General features: G+C 39.0%; 1 protein-coding gene across 3 annotated transcripts in view; it reads left to right on the top strand.

Moving 5' to 3' along the window:
* The window catches only part of tbc1d22a (TBC1 domain family member 22A), a 143,123-nt gene that overhangs the window by 34,769 nt on the left and 90,982 nt on the right, over positions 1-17,372 (top strand). For all 3 annotated transcript variants that reach the window (XM_023952363.1, XM_023952361.1, XM_023952362.1), the window contains exon 6: positions 3,670-3,740. In XM_023952363.1, coding sequence (XP_023808131.1) covers positions 3,670-3,740 — 71 coding nt within the window. The remainder of the gene's footprint in view (positions 1-3,669; positions 3,741-17,372) is intronic.

Below are 17,372 nucleotides of genomic sequence, written 5' to 3'. Positions count from 1 at the left end.
CAAACCCCCAAAAAGTTTTTGAAAGCAAAAAAAATTGAAAGCAGAAAAAAAAGTTAGAAAGTTTTGTGTGTATATATCGACAAACCTATGTTGTTTTCTTGGACAGAGTTTCTGCAGAGCAGCAGGAGTTCTTCAGAAATTCACCTCTGAGTTTTGGGTGGGATTGTTGTCATGGAGCAAGCCCTGCCTCACTTCCACATGCTCTACTGCTAGCTGACAACCCCTCCCACCCCAACCTAACATTACTGGTGCAAAATAAAATGTCGAGCAATATTGGAGCCATCCAGCCATACAGTTTTAATCCAGATACCAGCTCATGTACGGAAAATGAAGACGTACGTGGATCTATTGGTCTGCGTGGATGCAGCAGAGAGCTTGTGGCCCGAAACAAATATGACTTTTTTCAATCCGCTTTCGATTTGAATAAAGAAATACTTAGAAATGAAATTTAAGTCTAATTTTCTTAATCTGTAGCCTCCATAATTAGAAAAATACCACAAGAACATGTCAAAAAACACTATTAGAATGGGCCTTTAGGCAAGCCAAAAGCCCTACAGATGTGCTGCACATAATAGAACCACATTCTGCTTTAGGAGTTCAAGTCTTTAAACCTTTTTTTCATCTCTCATAAGTTTTTGTATACAGAAGTAAAACTTTTTAATAGTCTCTAACTCTTTAAGAAATGAAAAAAGTAAATTTTCAGTAGTTGTCTTACCCTAATTGGTAGCAGTATATAGTAGTCTTATTTGTTGCTTTGAAGAGTAGGAGGGAGGGCGATGCATCTAGATTTAATGGAGAACTGCTTTTATGGTCCATGTCATGTCTTGGAATTTCTTTATTTTGATTTTTTTGTCTAAATCTGTTTTTAATGTGACTTGTGTAGCAACGCAGCCTTGGGGTGATTGAAACCTTCCCACACCTCGGAGCTCTGACAGTATCATGCTGTTCACTAGATCACCTTATTGAACTCCCGTGTAATTAAAGTCACTAGAGGCAAGGTAAGGGGGAAATTTTAAGTGGAAGATGTGCGGGAACTATAGTAAATAAATAGGTACTCTCATCAGTTGAACAAGGGCTAATGCTTTTCACTAAATTGAGCGCATGGACTTAGCCTATTGTTATTTCCTATTCCTTTATCTTTTACTGGCTCTGCATTGCATTTGCCTTAAAGAACAGACGAGAGTCATTTGGCAGCAGCAATCAATAATGTTCTGTTTGTGTGAAGGGCTTATCAATTTCCAGCTAGTGCCTTCAGTAAGAGTTGAAGAGGAATTTGCTGTATTCATTTGATGCATTTGTTTCTTTCTGTTTTTTTTTCTTACAGCAGAACTATTTCATTTGCAGGAAAAATCTTTTTTTTCTCTCTTTCCGCTCTCTAGCCAAAAAAGTAAAATAAAAGATCACCAGTGCAATTACAAGCGAGGAGATTCACTCGTTTTAATGTTTGTCCCAGTTTGGCTGTGGCGACTTCTCTTGGTGGATGCTAATGGGACTTTGTAGGCTTGGAGGCCGGGGGCAGAGGAAGATTTGTGTGAATAATGGATGAGTCACTGTTGGCAGAACTCATCCAGGAACCTCCTGCTTTTTAAGAAATACAGCTAAAACGCACATAATCATAAGTCTTCAATATCCTAAACTGCCTGATGCTGGTAGAAGAGGTTACTCAGCATTTTTAGTTCCCTCTAGGGCAGAAGTCTTAAACTCAATTTACCTTGGGGCCACAGAAAAGGCAGAGTCTGGCTGAGGCTGGGCCGCAACTTCAGAGCGCATACATGCGCGCATTTCCTGGGTGTCTGGAAGCCAATGCCAATTTGAATCATTAAACAAAAAAAAAAAAAACTATTCAACTTTTATTCTTATTTTATAACACGAAATGAGATGAAAAAAGGAACTTGTTTGTAATGGTATTCAAGGCAGGATTTTGCTCCTTTTCTTTTGATGGTACTGTAGATGGATAGAAAGAAAGCAGCCGGACGTCCTACTGTAAAAATATTTGACAGTATTTCACAGTATTTGACACTCCAGTTATTAAAATCTGATTTGTGACCCTATTTATGCAAAAAAAAAAAAAAAAATCAAATACACTGGAAAGAAAATCAATTTACAAAGTAAAGCCCAATTTTTTTAATAGGACTCATTTGGGGCAGAATAGATCAGTTGCAAATCACAACTATACTCCTGTCAACTTCAAAACTCAGGAAAAAAAGGTGCTGGTTTCTAATCAACTAATACAAAGCACCTTCTCTTCAGTCAATGTTAAGGCCAAACTCCATCACCCGGTACTTTCCATTGAGCCCTACAGAGGACAGAAAGCATATGGCCTAGCTTGCATTAATCCATATTTTCAGGGTCTTCATGAACCCAAAGGGGATTACTCTCCACCAATTTAAAAGTTCAATTTGCACCTCACTGTCAGATTCATTTTACATTATAGACTGCTGGCTCTTCTGGCCAGTCTGGGGAAAATGTAGTTAATAATCCACTTCGAATCTTCATATATTTCCAGTGCAGGAAGGACAGGAGCTGATCTTTGGACAGCGATGATACAATTGATTTGAAATGTGGATGTTGGCTGGCTTCAGCACTCCACCTTACTGGACAAAGATAGTCAAGAACGGAGGAGGATGGTGTTCATTTTAGCCCCAAACCAGATGTTTCCTGATGCTGCTGTTATGCACCACTGAAACTGTGCAAGGACTGCAGTTACGACATAAACAACACAAACAACACAAATTTCTAACATTAACCAGTATCCTGGTCATTGTGTTTAATGATTGTTTTGCCAGGGCATAATGGTTCATATTTGTAGTACTTGGCATTTAAAAACTAGCTATTTTAAAATAACTTTTTCTTGATGGTGTAGAAAAGACACATCTGTGAGGTGGCTACCTCTGTCCATTGGGTCACGGTGTTACCAAAAAAAAGGAAAGCTGTCAGTAGGAAATACAGCTTAATGAACCCCAGCCCATCAATCTGTTGAGAATGTAACTAGTACTACTAACATTGGTTCTGTAAAGGTGCTCTGATGGGTTTTCTTCTCGTTTTGGGTTCTTTACTTTGTCAATGTCTTTTTTTTTTTTTTTTTTTTTTTTTTTTTTTTTTTTGGTAACCGTAGCCAAATTTTACTTTATCCATTGTTTTTCAAGCTTAGTTAATACCTTTTAGGGTCAGGAGGTTGCTGGAGCCTATCCCAGTAGGGGGCAAGCAGGCTCCACGCTGAACTGGTTGCCAGTCTATATAAGGGGTGCCTTCCAGAAGCCATCATTCTGACCAAATTGGATTCATCTTTCATTCATTTTCTGCCATTTTATCCTTTTCGGGGTCACGGGGCTGCTGGAGCCTATCCCAGCCACTTCTGTTCTGTTTCTGGGGGTCCTGAAACAGAACACCAATGGGGGACCTTTCCTGTGTGGAGTTTGCATGTTCTCCCCGTAATCCACGAGTCTCCAGGGACTCCGGCTTCCTCCCACTGTCCAAAAACATGCTTTATAGGTCAATTGGCAACTCTAAATTGTCCATAGGTGTGAGTGTGGATGGGTGTGTGATTGCGGCCCTGTGACAGACTGGCGAACTGACCAAGATGTCCCCTGCCTTCGCCCACAAGTGGCCGGGAAGTGGTGGACCAAATTGGATAGTATTGAAATTTTCCTGCTTTTATATGTCTTACAGATGAACTTCGGAAACTAAGCTGGTCGGGAATTCCACGACAGGTTCGCCCGATAACCTGGAAGCTTCTGTCTGTAAGTTGACTAACCGTACACAAACACTCACACAGGTGTCGAACGTGAACAAAACGCTCACACTAGCTGTGTTTTCATTGATAATGAAATTGGGCTAATTGGATTTTGGATTATAAATTTGCCGTTTGGAAACACAACCATTTCAAAGAAACTTGCATTTGGGGAAAAACGTTTTTGCGCTTGGAGGAGGTGGTTTTCGAAGTTGACATATTTCTCAAAACTGCAGCAATATCACTATTTTTCAAAATGAATGAGTCAGATGGTGATGCGCTGCTTGGTAAGACCTGACTGCCTTGGACAATGCACAGCAGGCGCCACATGACGTCCTACACTATCAAAGAGTTCATCAAAATTTAAGCATGTCATGCGAAATTGTTGGATCCACAGTTCTTGTAGTTATTGTTGGATCCTCTGTAAAATCATTGACCACGATTTCCCAAAATGGCTTCATCCATAGCGCTCTCACGTGTAAGGAGCTTGGCACTCCGTGGCCTGACTAAGACACCAACGTCTCCTTTGATAGATGATGATGAGCGCTAGTGCTGTGGCAGAAGTTTGAAAGTATCTGCTCTAAATTAAAGTATCGTTCACATCCGTCACCATGTTTTTGAATGAATGAGTCGCGTGAGTTGGTTTGTGTTTATTTGCATAGTTATGATTAAATGGAAACAGTGAAATTGCGAATTTTGTTGTTGACATTTCTAGAGGTTATGCGCATATGTGTAATGGAAAAATCAGCTATTGAAACACTTTTGTAACCCTCATAAACAGTCAAGGTTGCACTTCTGCTGTCACAAATGAATACCAGTCTCACTAGTGATAAGCAAATGCTCTCAGGAACTTACAAAGTTGCTGTCATGTACTTTCTTTCCTCTCTTTTTTGATTTATAAAGCCTGATACCCGTCTCTGATTTTTTTGTTTTGTTAAACTTCAATGGGGAAAATTAATTGCAAGGCACAAATAATTTATTCATGAGACGCACCGTGTGTTTACTCATTAAGTCATTGTGGTGGTGTACGGTCCTTAGTCTGCAGAGAGAAGACTAGCTTTTAAACGCCACGACTCTCCCATTCATTACAGCACAATAGCTAATGTGCAGCTGAAAATATGTCATTAGGGGTGGTTGTTTGTGTGTCTGTTTGTGTCTTTTGGTGGTGGGAGGTTACCAACTGGGCGCGTTAGCCATTAACTGCTGCTTTGTTTGGTGCGCAGCTGAAATAGAGCAGCGTGTGGAGTCCAACTGTAACGCTGGCTTTGGTCTGGTCCGTTACTGCAGAAGAGGAGATGCAGTTCTTTAGAGGGTCATGTGCTGCATGTGTGCGCCAGAAAAAAATGCCTCAGTATCCGTATTTCCATTTATGTTTGACTCTACTTATAGATTTAAAGGTCCACTCTGAAGATAATTGTGTTTTGCTGTTTTTGTGGCATGTCCCTGTGGCTTTTTTCTGATGATTGAGGAGATGTGCAAAGAAAATTAAGCTTACAATTGCATTTATGATTATTTATTTATTTACATCATCATGATTTGGAGCAGACAAAAAAATGCAATTAGGTAAAAAAGCTTATTTGTGATGTAGAAATACACTAGGTGTGCCACAAGCTCCCACTTGCGGGCTAAGGCTGGGGACACCCTGGACAGGTTGCCAGTCTGTCCCCCAACCGGGACTTGAACCAGGGGCCTTCTTTCTGTGAGGCAAGAGCGCTTCCCACCGCCCCACAGATGTTGTTTTCTTTTTGAGGGCGAAACGCAGACACGTTGCCGAGGCCGGCTCTAGGTTCATGTCATGAAATGGGCGGCACCCACAAGGAATGAAAGCCGGTGCCTCTGAGATCGTCTTACTTCCGGGTAGCAAAATGAGCTGCGAAAATAACTTGTATCATGAAAAAAAATCATTCATTAGTGTGCCAAAGGTAATATATTATCATATATATGAATTTAGTTTACTCTCAAAGGCTTAAAAAAATGATGATATATGCCATTTTAAAGACCACTTGGAAAACGTTTTAAATACATCAAAAGTTGATCCGAGAGGTTCTTAATTTAATGTGTAGAATCGGAGAAGTGAGAAATATGTAGCATACCATTTGATGGATTGTCACTCTCGTTTCTGACCTGCATGTACATCCAGAACGCCTATATATAAATGTATATGGACATGAAGTGTGTCCTCGTAAAGTACTGCTCTTTGCAAATGATGGCCAAACCGCCTTTGATTCCCTGGGGAGAAGGTAAAGGTATAACGTAATAACAAAAATATGTGTTTATGAAGGAATGAGAAACCAAAAACATTCTGGGGATGAACTTGGGAGGGAAAAGGAACAACACTTTTGGAATTTACAATAATTAGAAACAAACTGTGGAATGATCCCTCCTCTGCAGGTTTCAGCAGCTTAAAACAGCTTACTGCCTTGAGGGAAAATGTCACAGGAGAAAAGTGGAATTACAGGTTGGCTAATTAGTACCACTAGTGTTCAAATGATGTAGTACAGTATGGTCAGTACAGTAACCAATTCCTTTGCTTTAGCTTCATTTTATAGAAACTTAAGGTGTTGAGTTCATTGTTTTGTGTAAATTAAAAGAACTAAATCAAAATGCATAGAGTATAAAAAATAAGAAAGTATGAACTTTATACTATAAAGTTTTGTCACCAAAAAAAAAAATATTATAAAAAAAAAAATATATATATATATATACACAGTCAAGACCAGTGGTCCCCAACCTTTTTGTCACCGCGGACCGGCAAGACACGTTTACCGTGGACCGGTGGGGTGGTGGTGGGGGGGTTTGAGGTGCAACGCAAGGCACGTTTACCATGGACTGGGGGTGGAATTTTCTCTTTAGTAATAATAATAACAATAATAATAATGAACGTAAATCCACTCTGTAATCATGTGCAACTTTATTAGCGGTGTCTTCGTAATGTCACACCGACAACAGAACATCACACGAGCAACATCGTTTCTACCGCGACACACTCTGGTTGCTATGGTAAGTGTGACGGATGTAACAGAGAGAATCCGGTCACTTTTCAAAATAAAACGTTTATATCGGAAAAAACCCCCAATAAAAATCGAAATTATTTTTTCTTTACGTGCGTCCCGGTGCCAAAATTTCCCGCGGCCCGGCACCGGGGACCACTTGTCAAGACCATAAATATTTGGACAGAGACACTTTGTTTCACAGTGAATTTTAAATTTTAAATAAAACAACTCAGATGCCATTGAAGTGCAGACTTTCAGCTTTTATTCCATGGGTTGAACAAAAATATTGCATAAAAATGTGAAAAACTAAAGCATTTTCTAAGCACAATCCCTTCATTTCATGGACTCGTAAGTAACTGGACAAATGACTTCCATGCTATTAGATGGGCAGGTGTGGGCAATTCCCTTGTTATGTCATTATGAGTGAAGCACATAAAGGCCAAGAGTTGATTAGAGGACTTGGGCTTGCATTTTGAAGATTATGCTGTGAACAGACACGCAGTCAAAGGAGCTCTCCATGAAGGTGAAAAGAGCCATCATCAGGCTGAGAAAACAGAAAAAAAACATGCCAGAAATTGCTACAGTATTAGGAGTGGCAAAATCAACAGTGTGGTACATCCTGAGAAAGAAAGAAAGCACTGGTGAACTCAGCAACGCAAAAAGACCTGGCCTTCCACGGAAGACGACAGTGGTGGATGATTGCAGAATCATTTCCATGGTGAAGAGGAACCCGTTCACAACAGCCAACCAAGTGAACAACACTCTCCAGGAGGTAGGCGAATCAATATCCAAGTCTACCATAAAAAGAAGATTCTATAAAAGTGGATACAGATGGTACACTGCAAGATGAAAGCCACTCATAAGCCTCAAGAACAGGAAGGCTAGATTGGACTTTGCTAAAAAAGCATCTAAAAAAGCCAGCACAGTTCTGGAAAAACATTCTTTGGACAGATGAAACCAAAATCAACCTCTACCAGAATGATGGCAAGAGAAAAGTATGGAGAAGCTCTTTCTTTTAAGCTGTACGTTTACAAAGCATTTACCGTATTTATGTTTTTTAGCTCAAAATAGTTCCATCAGCCAACCATAATTGACCTTTTGGCATTATGAGATTTATCCCAGAGTTGGACCCAATCAAAGTAAAATCTAAAACCAGTGTGGAAAGAACATCTATCGTCTCAAGTGCCATAACGCTTTACTGCCTCTTCTGTTGAGCCTGCGATCCTCAGGAGAGACTGGAAGATTGGAGGGATCAGGCAGGATAAAACTTTTGTGTTGGGCGTGCGCGCATACACCCTTATCTTCAGACTTGCAGCCCACACAGGATTTCATAAACATGGCAGAGGCACCTAATAAAACTTCACTCTAGTGGTGTCCCATGTGCCCTTATCCTGCTCACCAGCATGAAACAACTTATTTGAACCAACCCCTGCTCTTTAGCAGGTTCAGTCCTGTCCTTTATTTGAAAATAAGAATAAAGTTTCCTGCTATGAAAAAAAACTTGCTATTTCATCCCCAATATCAGAAAGTGTCTTCCTGTTAGCAGATAGCTTAAAAAGAGGGGAAAAAAGAGAAAATAAGAACTTTAAGTCTCTAAACAACCTTCTCTGTTTGAGTGAGCCCTTGCTTGCGGCCTGAAAAACACACCCGCTTAAACTCCCCATTATTTCAGAAATAATACCGCCTTGTTTCATTTGTTTAAAGAGCACTTGGTGTCCAAGCCTGAAGGAGAAAGGAAGAAATTAAATGGCTTTTCTACTTTGTGAAAGAATGTCAGCCTGTGGCAAATTTTACATTTACTAATGGAGCGTGGCTCTTAAATGTGAAGTGGCGGGAGAGGAGAAAACTAACAGGCTGTGGAAATATTGATTAAGCTGAAAGGCTGTATGAACTACATCAGGGAGCAGCAGTAGAGGAGACAAATATCTAAATAAATATGTTAAGTTGTTACCTTACAACAGTGGATGCAATTACATTATCTGACAGAAGAGGAAAATATATTTTCTCCTTCATTTTGTTCTGTAGAGTTGCCATCTTAAAGCTTTCTCTTGCCCCTTTTACTGTTACTTTTTTCAATTTATCACCTAAACAGGCAGTTTTTTTTTCTAGATAAATTAAAGTTCAGAAAAGGAAAATGTTGCTTTTTGGCTATCCAACCTGTTGGGATTTCATGTACTTTTATTTTTAATCACCGCTGGCCTATACATAGGAAAAGATGCCTCTTAAAGAAGCAAAACAAATTCAGGGGTTGTCTGGACAACCAGAAGAGACAAATTGAAATAGATATATAAGCCATTAAATTATTAAATCAATTTGTCATTAATTATCAAATATTGTCATTAAATAAATACAATAAAATTTTTTAAAATATGTTTGAATATATGCGGCATTAAAATATTAAAATAGCCATTAAAAGCACATTTAAATATTTCATGACATTAAATTATTTAATGGTCCAGTGTGAGCTGGAAGGGACAAATTGAAATTAAAGGTTCAAGAGGCGTTGTATGGCTCGCAAAGTTTTCTTTTTAGCTGAGTCGGCACTTTTTTTTGCAACGTTTTTTTGTTTATTATGCCCACAATTTTATCACTGTCGTATCTTATGTTACATCGTTTTGTTCAGCATGGGCCAGGAAATCACATATTATTTTTTTACGACATTCAAATAAAAAAATGTGTGAGCTAGCTAAGATCCCAACAGTTGCAAATTCGCCACTCGCACACATTCCGTTAAAAATCTACAACTTCTAATTCCAACATTTTTTCCACAGTAGCGTGCCATTGATGCCTAGAAGTTAAGAGATGATCGATTAGAAATCTCTAGGACGAGTTTTCGTTTGCATCTTGAAGTAAAGTGTATTTTTTTAAATTATTAAAATTAATTTTAAAAATATTTAATTAATATTTAAATGATTTAAGAAACATTTGCCTATATTTATTCATCCATTTTATGTTTTACCTAATAATTTGATGATTTCATGAATAATTTCATTATATAGTTTGTAGCATTTCTGTCAAACTGTTCCATCAAACCCAATGGTCGGGCCTTACTTGGATCATTTCTACTCCATTGATCTGGCCAGGTCTAAACCTCATCACTGCGGCTTTATTGACCGGGATCTTTATGATCTTCTTTGTGGACATAAACAGCATGTGAGAGCACGAAACAGAAAGGAATTTATTAAAGTTTTGAAGGTTTTTTCTGGCACCTCACACACATATATGCTGTAAACATTGTTTTGGTGAAATGTGGAACTTTTGTGTGGGTCACTTAGTCAAAGCTCCTTCTCCGTCCACATCTGTGGGAACTTTGCTGGTGAGCGAAAAGATTCACAAATCTGAAAAATATATTGTTGTGTAAATCTGACAAAGTTGACTGTTCCCTTTTAGGAAATATTTGTTCTTTGTGATCATTAAATAAAATCACTTTTACAATTTTGCTATAATGAAATGCGTATTGATATTCAGGTAGAGCTTTTTTCCAAGTCATACTCTTTATTGCTCTAAAGCAGGGTTCGGGAACCTTTTTGGCCGAGAGTGCCATGAACACCACATTTTTAAATGTAAATTCGTGAGAGCCATACAATATTAAAACACAGGTGCAGGTGTGCATTTTATGTAATTTCAACGCTTTTAAAGTACAATAAGTGGATTCTTTTTAGAAACATTGTTATTGTAGCGGTCTGAGTTGGATTGAGTGGCTGTTGGTCGCGTTCCAAGTTGCGGAGTTCATTGAACGCATCAAGCAGAGATGCTGGTTGGCCTTCAGTTCTGTCGCTCAGTCGTTGGGTAGTTTGGACCAATGGGGTTCAGCTATGGGCCGAATAAGGAAAATAGAAGGGCTGGACTCGGCAGTAAGGGAATAAAAAGTTGGGAGAAGCGCTCTCGGTGGGAGAGATTGAGGAGTTGCTGAATAAGTTGTTACGGTCTACAGTAACCAGAATAAAGAACCTTAAAAGAGGTTAAGTCTCCGTGCGTCAGTGTGGGAAAGGGAGGCTACATTGTGCTGTTCCTAATAGATGATGAGTATTTCTTACCATTAATGCGACTTCTGGTGCTGCAAGGCTTTCCAGACTTGTCTGATTACGTGGGGCCAAACATCGTCAGTACAGCAATATTCACACGCTGCAGTGTGTGGTATGTGACGGGCAGCGTGTTCTGAGTTTTGACAATCAGTGCACCGTTTTCACCTCGCTGCCTACGCCCACTACCCCTCCCCTTTTCCTTCTTACACATTTGATGCTCCTTCTCAGAGACGGGAGCGTGCATCTGCAGGGACGGCAATTCGCAGGGTTCAGGCTGTTACAAACTCTTGGAAATAACAGATAATAGTAAACTGATAGTGGCGCAGCTTTTTTTTCTCCAAGCACCGCTACTACTGCACCCCCCCCCCCCCCCCTGGCATCGCATCACACCCGAGAAGGACTGGTCTAGTTAAACTTTTTTTAATAATATATATATATATATATATATATATATATATATATATATATATATATATATATATATAATATAATATGATATAAAGATTTTGGAATCTTTAATAACCTTTTTTAGTTGAAAATATCTCATCAAATAACTTGGGCATGCAGAACTACAACTTTTAGAAGTGGCTGCTTTAATTTTTAAATGTTTCCCTTGAAGGGCTGTGCAACACTTCCACCAACACTACCTACTCTCATGTTGTGATGCCCCTACCAAACCAAAATATGACAAGGGATAACGACTGAAATTAACAGTAATTCTTGTGTCCGACAGGAAATTTGTTCTTTAAAAATGAAAAAATTGAAGTTTTTTTTAATTTCCTTTTTGGTTAAACTTCTGTTGTGGTCATAGTGGGATGGTCGTAACGCTGCCTTCATGATAATGCGTTTTTGCTAAGTAAAAACCAATTTAGTATCATGAATTGCAGGAAAACAATTTCATGTGAATTCCCAAAATTAATTCCCAGAGCACATTTTCTAGGTTTTTGTCGAGTTAACTGGATTGGAGCCTTCTTAAAAGTGAGGGATAATTGATGCATGAAAGATTGAAGAGATGAAGTGTATGCAGACTGATTAACAGAGCTAGAAGAAAGTACTACGCAGCCACAATTTTCACGACCGGCAGGCGCTGTTAGGCTCTTAGGCACTTAAAGAAGACAAGACTCAAGCATATGCACATAGACAGCGATTTTAGTAATTGATGAATAAAAGGAAAAATGAATAATTAACAGAACTTATCTTAACTTAAAACTTAAAAAAATAACAATAATCAAACATTTGCTTAAAATTATCCAATAAAAATCAAACATTGCTTTTGAATCATACCGCAGCATCATTTTAAAGTTTTACTCTGATCATCTATTGATTTATTGTAAGAACGTTCCCAGTGGTCTTTTAATAATTATTAAGTATGTGCTTTTTTTTTTAAGCTAAAATCAAAAATTCAGTTGTTTTCTAGGACATATTTTCTGCAGAGCGGCGGGGCTTCATTCAAAATTTGGCTCTGAGTGGTTGGCACTGAATAAGCCCATCACCGTTCTCAGTATTCCTTCGATAACACTATCTCCTGCTTGCTTACAGCTTCTTACAACCCCAACACAACATTACCAGTGAAGCAAAAAATGTGAGCATTATTGGGACTATCCAGATATATAGTTTTGAGCCAGATGCCAGTTCGGACGAGAAAAACAAAGATGTAGATGGATTTAGTCATTTACATTACAAGTGGATGCATCAGAATGGAGTGTAGCAGGGAGCTTGTGACCTGCCGATTGTAGCTTCTCCATCACCGCTGCAACCTCTTTCAATTGCATTTTTCCTTTGTTACTGATGCACAATCTTTTGAATAAAGAAGTACTCTGAAATACATTTAAACATAATTTTCTTAATATGTGTCATCTATCATTAGAAAAATGCCACAATAACTTGTTAAAGGCAGTTAACACATTTAACAGCAAAAGCACTTTTTTTTAAAGGTATACTTCAATGAGTATTGTCAGAGAAAGTAAGAGCAGCTTGTTCTGAGCAAGAAAACAGTAGAAAATTGACCTGGATCCGAGGTGGAATAGAGAAGGAACTAAATGTTAATGTTGTTTTAAGCATCACAGCGGGGCCAAATTACAGAATGGAGGGTCTGCATGGCTTAAGGCAGTGTTTTTCAACCAGTGTTGGAGATTGTCAGATGTGCCGTGGGAAATTGCCCTCATTAACTGATCTAAAAACATTTCCCATCTCCAGGACATCAGCTCTGTGTTCATCCAAACAGGTCCTGATAAAACACTGAGTAGTTAGGAACATGAAAGGTCGTAAAGTACTTTTTTCTTTGTGTTTATTTGATTCTATTTAAGACATTTTGATAAGAATGACGGTACCACGATTTAGCCGTAGCGTCAGCCATTTTTGGAAAAGTCCTGCCCCTTTAACTGTCTCCACCAATCATTCTTGGAGGCTTAATCATACGTCATCAGTCTAACCAATCAGAAGTGGTTAAAGTCTTCACTTCCTTGTTCCGATTTAGCTCGTAAAGTCACTCAGTTTTAACAAAAATACCAGCTAAAGCTCGTCTTTAGCGGTATAGCTTTCCGCGGGATCCGGTGTCAGACCGTGGAAAAAGTGAACAAAACAATGAAGCTCAGAGACGCGAGTCTGTCGGGCGTTCGGCGGGTGTTTGCACTACATCTCCCATGAGGCATTGGGTTAAAGTTACAGCGTCTCAGCGCACAATGAGTCTTCCTTTGACGTCTTGAAACCACAACGAACACACATCAGACAGTTTTTAAGTCTTCTAACTTAAGTTTTATTACATCTTTTAGAAAAAACAGCTGCAACTTCCAGCTTTTTCTGCCACAATTATCACAAAAATGCATGTGAGATTGTGGGGGGGCTGTAGATCAATAAGATCAATAAGTTTCTCTGTACCCTCAAATTGGTTTGTCAGTTTTGGGGGTGATGTAGTTTATACTGCACTGAACGTGGACCACAGAAAATGAAAGAGAGAATTGTTAGGAAATTAAAAAGATAGAGACCACCATGTCAGTCCTTAATGAACGGGGTCTCTACAGATTTTTTAAGAGTAAGAGGTAAAATATATATTATTATATTACATTAAATTAGTAAAGTTATAATTATGGTATTTTTCAAGATGTATTTAATTATCTATTTATCTAATTTTGTAATGATTTTTACAGGTATATTTTGATGTGATTCTGCCTTAGACAGATCGATCTTGTTAGACCGTCGGAATAAAAATCAATTAATCGTTCCACCTCTAGCTTTCACTGATTCGCATAGGTGGTTTGGCAGAGATTCTTATCTAAATGTCCTTCCTGACACAACCCTGTGTTTAAATTGTTTTTTTATGGGGCAGCAGCCAGATGTAATTCAAATGTTTAAGGTCCCCTGGACTGGAGTTAACTAACCCAGACATGGATGCAGGAAAACCGAAAACAACCTTTAATGAAAATAAAAGTGAACTAAAAGTTCAAAGTACGTCAGTTCCAGATTTCACCATCTATGGTTGTTTGAACCACAAGGAGTTAATCTCACAGAAGTTACAAAATAGCTGAAATTTTTAATTAATATTGACTTAACACAAAGCCTCTTTGATGATCTCCTTTGGATTGGTGAAATTTGGGGGTGTCAACCCTTTGGAACTGACACAGATATAGTTAAAGACCAAAAAAGCTAATCCAAAAATCAAACTTACTCATTCAAGACCAAATGCGCTCGTTCAAGATCAAATACATGGGTCCAAGACCAAATAAACTTGTCAGGTACAAAGCAAGCTGAAATTTTTCACAATGAACATTGACAAACCACAAAGCCTCTTAGACGATCTCCTTTGGATTGGTGACATTTGGACAGGGGTGTCAACCCTTTGGAACTGACACAGATATAGTTTGTGTTCAGACCTAAAGACCTGGGGCCTCATTTATAAACGTAGCTCGCACAAAAGAAGGCGTACGCCACTCTCTACGCAATAGTTGAGATTTATAAAAAGCAAACTTGACGGGAAAATGTGCGGTCCTTCACGCAAGCTCTGACCCAGGCGTACGCACAAAAACGGATGAAATGAGAAACGGCGACACCGTCGGCAGATGGAAGAAACACGTGAAAGTGAAAATGACAATACTGCCTCTCAGAAATAACATGAAGACTTCACAAAGCAAGTCTTACAATTAACAGCCTACACGAACACCCGTTTGCTCGATCAGCAGTGAAACAAATAAAAAAAAATCAAACGAAAATTACAACAGAAATTCAAATGAACACTTATTTGCAAAAAGAAAAGTGAAATATGTTCTGCAATATTGGCATGTTGTGCAATTCATCCTCATAAATAATATAGTTAACAGAACGAAATAATGTACAAAACTGATATTCTCGTCAGTGTGTCCGTCTGGCGGAGCAGATATAGGTGCAATTAGACAGATAGATAGATAGAGAGAGATGCATTAATTGTCCACTGGGGAAAGTTGTTTCATAGTAAAACATTTCTTCATAAACTATGGAATTATGGTATTCATGCATATGCCTTTAGTTTGTTTTATTTTTGATAAAACAATGTATGGCGTATGTCTCAACCATTCAGAAAGCAACAAGAAATTACATTTGCGCTGAACACTTTCCCATTTCCACGTCGATTATTACCGACATCTGTAGCTTGTCAGATGTAATTAAATAGATGGAAATAAAATGCCCCATCACAATGCGTAATGACGCACAATGGCTGATCTTGCGCTCTTAAAAGATGTGGCAAATGGAAGAATTCGGAGTGAATGCATCTTTAGACAAGAAGACTTGCTGGCAAACGAGGACGAGTGGCTTATGAGCCGGTTCCGACTTCCTCTGCGGGCTTTTGGGGGTGTGTCACCCGGTGCATCTGGCGGGTCGGCGTCCCCCTGCGCCTCAGTCACCACTCCACTAAGGGATTCCCCAATTCTTGCCGCTTGTCTCTCATCAAGAGGGGTCAGCTCCGGTGCCCCCCCCCCCCACCCCCCGTGGCAGGCACACTCTGGCGATGCAGCGCCAGACGTGTTTTTGCCTCGACTTTGATGTCCGACCATTTCTTTTTTATTTAACCACGGTCCGAGGTTGTGAGGCTACAGCATTAACGGCGTCTGCCACTCACGTGCCTTTTTGGCATTAGTAATGCCCACACTGTGCCCTCCAAACAACACTTTTCTCCTCTTTTCCACCTCGCCAACGATAAATTCTACTTCACATTGAGTGAAGTTACGTTTTTTTCATTTCCTCTCGGTGTGTGCCATGGTTTCGCAATCAATGAATATTCATTTGTGGGCGTTTCACTGACTATTTTAGGGCTACTATGAGCGTGTCATAAAGCCGCAAAAGCTGCGCTGCATTTAGAATTGGTTGTGATTTATTAAGGGAAAGATGCGTAGGATGTGCGTGCGCACGGTTTTATAAATCCGAATATTTCTGTGCGTACGCACGTCCTATGTTTCATCCGTAGCGCACTTCTGACGCAGATCCTACGCAAAATTTTATAAATGAGGCCCCTGGTGTCTACATACGAGAACATCACCTTGTGGCTTTTATTTCCACTGTTGTTAACTTTGATTACCTGGGGCCCTGTGACTACGAAAGAGAAAAAGGAATATCAAACAAGACCTCGAGTCTGAAGAGGTTAAATATACTATAAAATATGTTCAGGCCTGTCTAATTGATTTGTTTTTCAATACAATCTGTTCACTATCAACAGAAAGTGTTGCTTGATTGACATTAGTTTGTATAATTAATACTTTAGCCAGTATCAGGTCATTTCAATGACGATTAGGGTTTTAGTTCACAACAATGAAACCGTTTGTGTGTGATCAACTTTTATTTTCGGTTTCCCTCCATAAGCTAACTCTGTTTTCTGCTGTACTGTTAAGCAGTAGAAAAGTGGACGGTGGAAATGACCTCTGCTAAGCTGTCTATTAATCTTCAGCACACATACACCATCTTCTTTCCCTCATTTGGCAGTGCTTGCCTCTCACTGAAGCCTGCTGCTTTGTAGCCGGACTGCAGTGTTTTGTCTTCATGTGCTCGCTGGCATATGGAGCTATTTGAACATGTGACACTGAAATTTTTGGCAGAGGGTGAAACATCATCAGCGTTTGGTCTAATTTTTGCAGACACAAATGCAGTCGTCTGGCTTCATTGTAGCTAAAGGCTTGAATGTGTACAAATGGTAAGAGAGCTGTGGACTGGTTAGAAACTTGCCGTCCTTGTGTAATATTTTATGTTGTTAAACTGAATTTGGATGTGTTTTTTATTGATATATGTGGAAACAATCATTAACATGGCAAAAGGGCTGGCATAAAACAATCATAGAAAAAAACTGTTTCTTTTTCCTTAATGAATGTGTCCAATAAATTGTTACATAATCGACTATGATCTATCTTAACCACAGTGTATACTCTTAGATCTGTTAAAACAAATGGGGCAGGAAGTGACAAATTTTTTGGACATCTTCTCAACTCGCTTCTAGGGCTTAAGTTATACTTCTGCCCCCACACACAAATATTATGGTTTTATTTGTTTGTTTTGAAATGCTTCTTTGCATATTTCCATTGTTTACCTGCTGTGCAAAGCCACTATAACAAAATATTTTTGCAGTTCAATCTTTTTCAAAATTTGAACTTCTGAATTCCATTTATC

The sequence above is a fragment of the Oryzias latipes genome, chromosome 23 (assembly GCF_002234675.1).
Source record: "Oryzias latipes chromosome 23, ASM223467v1".
NCBI classification, from domain to species: domain Eukaryota; kingdom Metazoa; phylum Chordata; class Actinopteri; order Beloniformes; family Adrianichthyidae; genus Oryzias; species Oryzias latipes.
Note: the sequence above shows the minus strand (reverse complement) of the source record. Positions and strands in the feature narration are given on the sequence as shown.